General features: G+C 35.2%; 1 protein-coding gene across 2 annotated transcripts in view; it reads left to right on the top strand.

The window, feature by feature from the left end:
• Positions 1-12,632, top strand: part of LOC136260452 (uncharacterized) — a 61,085-nt gene that overhangs the window by 10,776 nt on the left and 37,677 nt on the right. For both annotated transcript variants that reach the window (XM_066054182.1, XM_066054191.1), the window contains exons 7-11: positions 86-457; positions 520-816; positions 6,700-6,963; positions 7,011-7,283; positions 12,452-12,550. In XM_066054182.1, coding sequence (XP_065910254.1) covers positions 86-457; positions 520-816; positions 6,700-6,963; positions 7,011-7,283; positions 12,452-12,550 — 1,305 coding nt within the window. The remainder of the gene's footprint in view (positions 1-85; positions 458-519; positions 817-6,699; positions 6,964-7,010; positions 7,284-12,451; positions 12,551-12,632) is intronic.

The following is a 12,632-nucleotide window of genomic DNA, read 5'->3' on the forward strand; positions in this document are numbered from 1 at the left end:
TCTGTGTGTTAACCAAAGTGTTTGTTTTGTAAACTGCTTCGTTACACTAGTGAATACATAGTATTATTGTACATATCTATATTAGGTATCACAATAACTGGATTAGTACTTGGTAATAGTGATATTGTTTCTGGTAATATCCTCCCTGATTACTCATTTGTCAGTGAACTTACTAGTGCTTTGATTGCTCGTTGTGTTACTGGTCTGTCACCTCTGGGTAATGATAATACTGTACTGGGTGGATGGTACTTTAATGGAGCTCAGATACCAACTGGAGCATGTAGCGGTCCAGTAATCCAGCCACTTGGAGAAAGTGTTATGAGTTTTGTTGGAGTAATCAACTTGCGTCAGTGTGGAACATTCACTACTACTGAAGAAGGTGTTTATTCATGTATCATGATGAACAGTTCAGTGATGGAACAGACCATGAGAGTGGGAATTTATTTCAGCAAAAGAAGTAAATAATTTTATATGTATCACCATTACCTTGTTGTTTACTATTATTCATTGTCTCCACAGCTGCTCCACTCATACATCCTCCATCACAGCCTACTGTAACAGTTGTCACTGGTTCTCTCCTCACATTGTCCTGTACCTCACATGGTTCTCCCCCAGACACATTCACATGGAGGAAGAATAGTGGTCCAATGCTACAGTCCGCTAGTATCATTACAGTGACTCATACTAATACTAGTGCAGTGTTCCGTGCTGACTACATCATTGATAGTGTTACTACAAGTGATAATGGAACATACACATGTACTGTGATTAATCCTATTGGAAGTAGCAGTGGGACAATCACTGTTGATGTTATTGGTAGGTACAGTACATATTATGACCTTGCCTAGTACTGTTGCATGTCCTTTATGATCACTATCAAAACAAGTAAACAACTTTGTGAACATGTTTGTATTTATTCCACTTTGTTAGCTATGTTGTAACAATCTATTGTATTATTTGTTTATTTACTGTGATAGCTAAAAGCTTAGATCATCTTACTTACATACATGTATGTAACACATCTACAGTATGAAACAACATGTAAATTTGTATGTATGCAGGTATATGCTAATAGTTATGTCACAGCAGAAGTAGAATATCTTAGCTACTGCAAGTCTGAATTGACCTGAAGCTGTGGACAAGTGCCAGTAACTCAGACATTCTATGACTGCTGTGATGTAATTGGCTTCTATCCACTTGCAAGCACTGCAATGTTGTGCATTGATTAAATAACAAGCCTAAAATTGCTGATGTTGTCTCACCTAAAGCATTATACTTACTTGGGGTTTGTAATAAACACTTTTTTTTATGTCAAAGGTAAGAATAAAACTGTAGTTGTTGCTCAAACGATAGTTCTATGCAGTCCCAATAAACTATTTGAAACATGGCCTCACTGGGTCAGGTAGTATGCTAGCTGATCAATCAGATTTAGTGGTGGATCTAGGACTTTTAAAAGGGGTTTTCTGAAAATTAGTATAGGCATGTCTCCAGAAAAATTTGAAAGTGTGGAAGTGCTGGGATTGGATTTTAGACTACTTTCAGATACTAACAACCAATTTTTTAAATCATATAGGGGCACAGGCAGACTTTTGGAGATCCCAAGACCTAGCTACTTAACACTGTATAGCTAAGCAGTATTGGTACAGTAGCATACCTCAAGTTCACTAGCATGCTGAAATATGGGATCTGGGGCATGCTACCAGAAGAATTTTGAAAATTAGACCCCTGAGATTACATTACAACTAATATTTAGCTATTTGACTGTTGTATTAGGATGGCTGACCATTTTAGGGTATTGTGATACTAAGCATATACAACCCAGGACATTAGACCCTATCAAATTTAATGTGAAGCTGATTTCACCAGTTTTATCAGGGTATTTATTTTTAATTGGCAGGAAAATAATGTTGATGTACAATTGCAATGAGTTTACGGTAACTATAGTGAGTACTAGTTTTTGTTGAAATGTTTCTAGTCTCAATAATCTCATGATTTCATTGATTTGATTTGATTTATATATTTAACTTCTGAGCAATCGGCTACAGCCGTTCTTCCTTGCCTGGTGTCATCCAGTCTATTCTACTCAGGTACAGTTCTTGGCTACTATTGCTGAATATATGTATTTTACCTGACTGCTGTAGGTGACTGTTCTATTAGAGTATCTTGATCACTTTTAGCATGGTGAGAGGTGAAGGGTAAAGTGTTGCTAAGGTTTTGGATGTTAGTTAAGTGCAATGGGCCTTATCCAAAACTATACAAAGCCATACAAGTGCCATACACTATCCATTTTATGAATGCTATACTTTCGTTTCATTTCCACGTTGCATCCATGGTGTTTTAGCTGGGAGTGTAGTTTCTACAGGAGCCTATTGGAAAATGGTGAGTTGAACATATAAGAGTAGTTCTAGCTTTGTGAGACATAAGTACGTTGTTTTGCCATTAAAAATACTGCGGTCTAAGATAGCAAAACCCAGGAATAAAGATTAGAAGTTGGGTTTTTTGATAATGTGCGCTAAATAGAGTTGGAACAAAGGACATGTTATTGCATTCAATCTAGCATTCAGTATTGTTTCAATTTGCGTACATGCTTTTACATTGCCTGTCCTTATGGCAGACTGCCAATTAAACAAATCTATGGAAGTTTCTAATTAGCGCATATAACAAATAAACCTGCTTTGAAGCATCATTCCTGGGTTTTGCCATCTTATAATGCCATATTTTAAACAATTAAACAACATACTTGTGTCTCATAAAGCTAGAGTTACTCTTATAGGCTGAACTTACCATTCTCCCATAGGCTCCTGTACAAACTACATCCCCTGTTACAATATCACGGATGCGATGCAGATATGAAACGAAAGTATAGCATTCATAAAACGGATAGTATACAGAACTTGTAAGGCTTTGTGTAGTTTTGGATAAGGCCCATTACATGCATGCTACTGAAATACAGTAGTATATAGTTTTTGCTATGTATGATACGTTGTCAATGCAGGAATAATAAAGCACCAGTGAGGCTAAGACTTAAAAGGGGCTTTCTGTCGAAGCCTCAGAAATCTATCTAGACTTGACACTGAAATGTCACACCATTGATTAATTCCCATATCATTTTACATAGCATGTATATACAATAAGTATGATGCTAACATGTATGTTGGCTTGAGTTTAATAATTACAGTAGTGTGTAAAGTGCTATATAAATGAATTTGTACCTACTCTCTTTGTCTCCATTATAATCTAATACTCATTGCTCTAATTGACAGAGTTTGGGGTAATGAGTTACATTTGTAACGCATTATGTAATAATATTACTTATGCTGTAATGAAGTATTTTAACGCATTACATAACGAGTAATATATAACAGATATTACATCCGGATATTGTAATGCAGTACTTCTTTATAATGCATTCTGTATCCAGCACGTGGCTGGCTGTATTTTGGGTCTTGACAGCACTGAATACAGCTGTACAAGTAAGAACAAAGAGTGATAGTCTATGGGAAGTGACCTTGAGACCAAGATACTACAACAAAGTATGTTATTTAGGCTGAATTACTCCTAAGAAATGGGTCATTCCGTGTCAAATCACCGAGGAATTGTAGGGTCACCTCTCAGATTTTGGTGTGTTTGTAATACCTATGGTGCTCATCACCCATACCAATATAGTTTCCGATTTATGACCACAAATATTTTGAATATTTCATGAAAAATTGGTTCATTGTGAGTCACAAAATCAACTGTAGCTCACCGCTGTGTTAATATTTTAAAATAAAACTTTCAACAATTAAAGATTGTTAGTTGATCTTTCAAGTAATCCATAAACTATGAAATATCAATTTAATTAAGGTTCAAAAAGGCTCCATTAAAAGCTTTAATCCTTAATATTTCAAAACGTGCTCCTTCAAATTCTTTGAATTTTTTAGTAAATAATAATTGGATTATGGTCTATTGTTGATAAAAATTTTGTAGTAGGGCCACAATGGGTTCAAGAGATATAATTAAATATGTTGTGGTATGTAGTGGAATTCTGTAATCTATCATTGCTACATGGGAGTGTACACATCTAATAACGACTCTTGATAAGGCCATGCCAATTTTGTTTTACACTTTGAAAGTGTCCAAGTACAGTGCAACCCGGATTAGTGACCACCTGTATTGAAAGATCACCTTTGTACTGCAATTTATTTAGTTGAATTTACTGTATGGCATATCAGTTCACCAGTTTTGCACATGACCCCCTCAGAATACGAAATTCGGTGTGTTGGTAGCCCAAGTGGTCTGGCATATGTGTCCCTTCATCCATTGCCAGTATGGCTTCCCAGAAATGGTTTATAAAGTATTCTATTTTTTGCTGTACTTGTAACCATTCAAAGCATCACAACCTGGACCTGGGTGCTTTTAAAATGATTTAAAGCTCAAAGAATAAGCTTTTGTTTGGTATATTTAATTTGATGAAGCTGATAATTAGCCATGTCTACTAATCTTTGACCTTTGCTCTACCAAAAAGTGCTGATTAGAATTTTTTGTGGATACTTGTTAAACATTTACGTATTAGTTGCAAAAGTTTCAGCTTGGGATCTTTATAGGATTATGAGATTGGTAGCTAGCAGTGTTTGCAGTATTATAGTAGATATCCCATGTAGTATTGTACACCTTGAAGTTTGCAGACACGCGAGACTCTTCGATTCAACTGCAAGTTAAATTTATGCATATGCTAGGCCACAAAAAGTTAATTATTTGTTTCTGGTTCCCTTCCTGGTCATTTTTTGCTGAATGAATTGCACAATCACCATACAATAATTTATAATATTTATATCTGTTGAAATGTTTTCATGTCTTGTAAACACTTTTTTATAAAGATGCACTAACTTTATACATCAACTTTGTTTTTCCCTATAATTCCATGTACTGCTATATCAACACTAGTGTACCACACCAAAAAGTTGCAAAAAAAACCCTGGTCACCTGGTCAATTTTGGGAAATTGGTAGGACCAGAAACATATAATAAACTTTGCACGGCCTAAACAAGTAATGACAAAGGCATGTAATACAAGTTTGTTACTGTGGTGATACAGTGTGATGTTGTTTGGTAGCAAAAGTCATTTATTTTTTGTCAGAGTACACATGACTACTCTTGTCCTTGGGTCTATGAGAGTTAGAATGTCATCCATTAGTATACATTGTAGTGTAGATATGTTGGTATTTGAACAAGTTTGATGGACCGTTTGGATGCAGAAATGTCAGTTTCACTTCCTTAGTGTCACTACAAACTTCAAACACACAATCTAACCACCGATTCTCTTCATGTCAACAAGTGACAAATCCAGCAATCGAATATGGTGAAACTTCATTCTTTGCAAGAGCAACTATCCTTTTCCTGAAAACATCAGATTATGAGTAAAATTTCATTTCCACTCTACTATCTGAGATTGGCACAAAAGAGTGCAGTTTTCTCATACCAGGGATTGTACGTGAGAGTTGAAAGCAATGTCTTTGTTCTCTCGAATAATCTTCATTGTTACAATTACCCAAAGTAAGTAGCAGGCATGTTGCTACATGTTCAATTGAACAATTGATGTAGTGTCATTAGCTATAGTAATTGTACTGCTTTTGTAAGCTATATAAGCTGGCTGCATTTAAAAACTGTACAACTAAATAGATTGCAGCACAAAGGTGGTTTTTCAATACAGGTGGTCACTAATATGGGTTATGCTGTACTTGAACACTTTCAAAGTGTAAGACAAAATTGGCTTGGCCTCATCAGGAGTCATTATTAGAGGTGTACACTCCCATATAGCAATGATAGACTACAGAATTCCACTACATACCACAACATATTTAATTATATCTCTTGAACCCATTGTGGCCCCACTACAAAAATTTTATCAACAATAGACCATAATCCAATTATTATTTACTAAACAATTCAAATAATTTGAAGGAGCTCTTTTTGAAATATTAAGGATTAAAGTTTTTAATGGAGCCTTTCTGAACCTTAATTAAATTGATATCTTATAGTTTATGGATTACTTGAAAGATCAATCAACAGTCTTTAATCGCTGAAATTTTTATTTTAAAATATTAACACAGTGGTGAGCTACAGTTGATTTTGTAACTCAAGACTAACCAATTTTCATGAAATATTCAAAATATTTATGGTCATAAATCAAAAACTATGTGGTGTATGAGGCTAAAAATTGGTATGGGTGATGAACACCATAGGTATTACGAACATACCAAGTTTCGTCAAAATCTGAGAGGTGACCCTACAATTCCTCAGTGATTTGGCATGGAATGACCCAAATGCTTTTCTCACTTGTGTCACTTGTAGTTGCAAGCTGGGAGTATGTATTTAGAAGTTTGAGCATAATTTATAGCTTATAACAAACAAATGTAATATGTAATAATATTATTAGTTACAGCCCTCAAAGTAATGTGTAATATGTAACTCGTTACTACTTTTTTAGGAGTAATATGTAACTGTGATGCGTTACATTGTACAGAAGTAACTAGTAATATGTAACAAGTTACATTTCTAAAGTAGCGACCCCAACTCTGCTAATTGAGTATCACAAACTACTTACTAAGTTTTTTTATTAAAGAGCGTTACTTTATTGAATTACTAAAGTTTATACTGACATGTTTGGTACAGATCTACATTAATCACCTTGATGATATTATGTTGATACTTGGTACAGGTTTACCAGAGGTGATAGTGATGCCATCCAGTCAGAGTGTAGAGGTGACACATACTGCCACGTTTACTACCAGAGTGAGTGGTGTGAGAGTAGAGAATTTCATGTACCAGTGGAGACACAATGGAATAGTCATTACCGGAGAAACTCGAGGCACTCTGATGATCACTAATGTGATGGAGAGTGATAGTGGAGACTATGAGTGTATTGTTACTAATGAGTATGGAGATAATGGTACATCTAATGTAGTTGTATTAGTGGTTACAAGTGAGTTAACTTTTGGTATTTGCATATCTGCATAATTTAACTTATAGGAGTGCCACCTGTTATCACTACACAGCCACTGGACACAATAGTAGGGTTAACTGATGATACTACTGCTGTGTCACAGACTTGTGAAGCAGATGGAGCAACATCTTATCATTGGGAGAGACAGAATAGTAGTATTACATCTGGTGCCATAGGTATAAACACTAATACTATCACTATTACTAACCTGAGACTGGAAGACACTGGTAATTACCGCTGCATAGCTACAAATGCTAGTGGGAGCACACCATCAAACTATGCTATGATTAGTGTAAATGGTGAGTGCTCTAAACACTCACTATTTGTAGAATTGTTCATAGAGATTAATGATAGTGCATACAGGCAATAGACACTGTATTACAAGTATGTAAATACACTATACAGCCATGCACTGTACAGTGTACAGTATAATAATTATAAGCTTAATAATGTCAATTTCTCATCCACCAACATATAGGCTCAAGTCAATTATGATTCTGTTGTACTTTTAGAGTAATCCTATTATTTTCAAAATAGACACACGGTAGTGTGTCATGTGGCCAAGAAAGCTGCCACTCCACACTGTGGGTATATTGACAGGAAGAAAGAAAACATGATTTTTACAAATACATAGCTCTGTAATCCATGGAATGACTTTTACGTTGCAACAGAATTTGAGCAAAATTACATTAAGCATTTGTGAAATAGTGGGCCCTCAATATCGTGCTTTTTCTCTTTGTTTACATGACTTAGATTTATTTTTCTATTTTGCACCAAAGTGTAATGTTACAGTATCACCTTAAAATTTGTGTACTTTAAGGATGTATAAATCCTACTTCATGTACTAAGTTTGGTGCAAATCTAATCAATATTCACAAAGTTACGGATGATTGTTTGGATTAAAAACTGATTTTTTTGTCATGGGTTAACCACTTAAGAGAACAAATTAAAAATTGGTCAGTGTATAGGTTATCCAGCATACAGCATATAGCTTGCACCTTTTGTGGTTTAAAAGAAATCAATGTCAGCTAGAGAGTTACAAGGAGAAACTAAACTGGTGTAAAATTGTGGGTTCTCACCAAAGTTTACATGAAAATAAATAAATTTAAAAGATGCTTATCTAGGGATTGAACCATAGACCTCCATACATGTAACTCTCAAACCATACACTACTAACTGTGCTTTTTGTCAGCTGCTCAGCTCACTTCACTTCTACCTTATAAATGAAAATTCTAGTTTAAATCTACTTAATAGAAATCCCAATAGAAAATCTAGATTATTATAGACATTCTATGTGTGTTCTAGTAGAAGTTGTTGAAAAAAGCTGATGAAGAGATGGTTGAAATGATGTCAATGCTAATAAATGTTATTAATGTACAGCCATTATTAAAATCCAGGGGTAGTGGAGCAGGACAAAGAATGAGATGGCCAACTCTGACAAGGAAATTTTTAAAATGTTACACATTACCACTTGAAATAGACAACATATATTGATGCCATCCTGAGGGAGTCTGGTTTTAGTCTCGTGCCCAGCCAAGCTCACGCTAATGTGCAATCACCATCTGGTGACAATGCTTGAGTTTCTTGGGCCCAGAAATGTGATCCAGCCAAAATATTGGCTGGCCAATCAGAATTGAGGATTTTCATAATGGTTTAAAAACAGTGAAAAACCATTCAAAAATTACTAGGCATAAAGAATAGGGTTTTTACTAGATGCGATCTCTTCATTTATCGTATTAATAGAGGATAGGATTTCATTTCTGGTAGTGTCAAGTCACTATTCATAAGGTGAGATCGGAAAACACAACTTGACAACAAACATCTAGAACAATTTAGGTGAGTGACTTCTGAAAATAAATGGCTTTAAACCATCTGCTTTTGTGTACTTTCAATACGTTCATGCCATCATGCAGCTCATCGATTCTGATTGGCCAGTAAATATTTTGGCTGGATCACACTTCTGAGCCCAAGAAACTCGAGCATTGCCATCAGACAATGTTTGCACATTAGCACAAGCCCGGCTGGGCATGAGACTATAGTATGTTCACGTTGAACTGAATCCTGAAAAACGGCTAAAAATTAAAAGTGGATTTTTTCTCAACAGAGTTAAAATGTCAGCCAACCAGATGATTATTGGTTAAAGCAAAGGTGTCAACAACAGACACGTAGGAAATGTATTGTGAAAATTTTGATTGACCGTAAATATTATGTCTAACATTTGATCAACAAGATTTTGAAATATTTTTAGCGGGTCAAGCAGTACTACAAATGAGCCAAATTTCAAGATCGTGTGTAATTGCATCCATGAGTTATTAAATGTTTTTTAGGGTTCAGCTCAACGTGAACATACTATAGTCTGGGGTATGCCTGCAGAAATATAAATGAACTTTAAAGCTTTAAGGATAGTATTTTCACTTTTTTGCTTTAAAAAGTAGCTACTTACAGTTATAGAGTAACAGAAAGTGTGATTGTTCTATTAGAGTATTCAAATGTTTAGTTCCAACATTTCCCTATAAAGTGTGGAGGGGAAGGAATAGTCCCCCCATTTTTTTATGCTAAAATTCATTTTCTATCCATTACCATTAATATCATTGCTGCTGCCATGTTTATTTTATCACCCAGACTTTTAAAGGCTGCATCCTTTTTTACAGTTAGCCTATTTTTACATTCAAAGTCAATATTATGCTTGGGGGTGACTATTTATATATTCTGAATGTTGTATTTGAGTAAATGGCTGCTCTATTTGTGGCTGCACTTGCGAAAGGGGTCCTCCACACACATTCATTTTGCCAACTTTAATGATTCATAACTTCAGATTGTAACAAGTTGGTGTTGTACTACTTCTAAAAACCAGGCTAGCTAACTATGTATTACTATTTATTATCTGCGTACTATTAATTTATTACTATTACTATTTAGTATTACTAGAGTATTACTATTTTAACCAATACTGTAGGTTTTTAGTTGTGCAATAATACATAGTCTAATAGTATTAATGTATAATTCTCAGATTTTGTAATTCATCAAATTTTCATAATTCTCCAATTATGTTGCTATGCACTGCTAAGGAAGCACTTGTTAAACAAATCGCTTTTAGCCACATATTACACACAGAAGTATCTTCTAAACCATTTTATAGTTTGACTATTGTGTTTTTTCCCACAAATTCTCTTGACAAAGCCTCAAAGCTGCTCTTCATTTTTATTCGCGTACATAGGGAACACCTCCTTTCAATTCAAAAGGATTGCTTATTCCTGGTAGCCTACAAGACCTGCACCATTGTTTCCCAGTTGTTAAACACCTGTAAAAACCTGAAGGGAAGGTAATTTACAAGTCTGAGGGAGGAGAGTTGCCACACCTGTATTTCAGACCGAAAACACCTCAGAGCAAAGTTTACCTGTGCGGAAGTTTAATACAGACTTCATTTGCTGTAAAAGCTGCTTTTAACATTTAGTGATCTTGTTCACATGGGTGTGTACCAACAAACCTAGGTATATAGGTAGATACACACACACACACACACACACACACACACACACACACACACACACACACACACACACACACTTTTCCAAAAACAATTTCAGTAAAACCAGGCGTACACCCACAGCCAGCCGAATGTGGGTGCACGCCTGGTTTAAAAAGCTATTAACTTGAAATTTAGTCAGTGGTGAGAAACAACATAACTATGTGGGTGCAGGCTTGTATTGATAACTAACTTATCGTCATTCAAGTTCATACAATTCCATTCACATTTGAGAATCTCAATCTTATAATAAATAATTTTGTTGCTGCAGTATGTTCATAATTTGCCTTTGTGCACATATTACTTAAAATCATTCTATTATGCTGGCATAATGATGATGCCTATTATGCTCGAAGTCATGCCAGGATATTGGTGTAAGCATATTCACTAATGCTCACAATTATCAAATTGAGCAACCAAATTTTATTGGATTAGTAATACCAAGAGTTTATAATGGTGTAGCTAACGCATTATAAACTCTTGGTAATACTTAATTACATTTTATAGTTGTAACATGGGCATGAGTGATTTTCCAGAAATGTATGCCCTAAGTCCAAGGGCAGGACTGCAGGCATACATTTCTGGCAAATCACGAGTGCCCATGTTACAGCTAATATGTATCACTTCCATTAAGACTGATAGCCTTAATGCCAATACAAGTGGAATCACTGGATTCGTTATAAATTATATGCATGTCTGAAAGATTCGATTATGGTTAGGCAGCAAGTAACATTGTAGCTACGATTGTTATAATAAATGGATGAGTCCTATGGATATTGCGGAAGGTTGAGTAGGGAAAATTTCAGGGAAGTTACAGGTGTTTTAATGCTTTTGCATTGTTTAAAGACTAATCACAATGTATAAAAGGGATAAGCTTTGTTATAGAGTGGTTAACTCATGTCGTCCGTAATGTGGGCATGTCTGCATTCAAATTCATGCCGAAATGCTTGGGAATGCACTGTAAGACTAATTCTCTCCTTTAAGTAGCATTTTCCAACTTGTAAAACGGCAAAGATGCCAAAAAGCCTTCATTTGACTGCTGCTTCTGGCAACACTTCAGTTTGTGGTAATCATCACATGAGCATTGATTTAATTCCACAATTGATTTCTTGTATAAAACAAACAGAGGGTGTACCACTACCTCATCCACATCAAGGCCATACTTGCTTTGATGAAAGTGGCTTGCTCTTTTAGAAGTGCAATTGCTTTCCCAGAATATATTTCAATGTACACCGGTGTACATTTAGATGTCTCCTGTGTTGAGGTATACATGGCAAATGTATTCTCTGGAATTCCTTTGATCTGAGGTGTGAAAGTGTTATATATGGTGTATATAGCTCACATGACTCAGAATGCAACCTTTTTAGTCTGCTAGTCACTAACCTTAAATAAATTCATTCACCAATGATACAAAAGAATGGTAAGGAAAATGACAGCATAATGAGACAAGAACCAGCTTTAAATTATGTAGCTTGTAGAATTGTGTATAAGACTGCTTTCACAGTATGTGAGGATAGTATGAAAAGTAATAATGAATCAGTAGAGATGATCAGTTACACAGTAAAAATATTTTGAGTGGTATAAGGTACAGGTATAACATAGGCAAGTTCTTTGTGCATACATTGCTCTACTGTGGTACACAAACACATGTTGGTTCCCGATCTGATAACAAATTCAACTTGAAGGTTTAACCATATATTTCATATGTACTATATACTTTTGCCTAAAATCATCAGTTAATTCTGTTATTCTAAATTAAGAAGCAAATAATGTGATATACAAATGTCTTAGCAGGAGCCCATAAATGGCACTTATGGGCTCTTGGTTTTAGTAACTCAGTTGTCATTCAAAAGAGCAAGCTTTCATCATACTGAATGATATTGTTAAGTTATTATATGCGTACCTATGTACACAGTGTATGATATTTGATGTATATTGTAGATGTGGTTTGTTCTCCAACTAATGATGTCTGGGGTATCACATGGTTGTCAGCAGTGGCTGGATCTATAACTACACAGAGATGTCCGAATTTCATGATAGGTAGGGACGCATCTATATATTATGCCAGAACAATTTTAAGAACAATAGTTAGTGAAAAGAATTAGAATATTCAATAATTGGA

This window comes from Dysidea avara, chromosome 1, assembly GCF_963678975.1.
Source record: "Dysidea avara chromosome 1, odDysAvar1.4, whole genome shotgun sequence".
NCBI classification, from domain to species: domain Eukaryota; kingdom Metazoa; phylum Porifera; class Demospongiae; order Dictyoceratida; family Dysideidae; genus Dysidea; species Dysidea avara.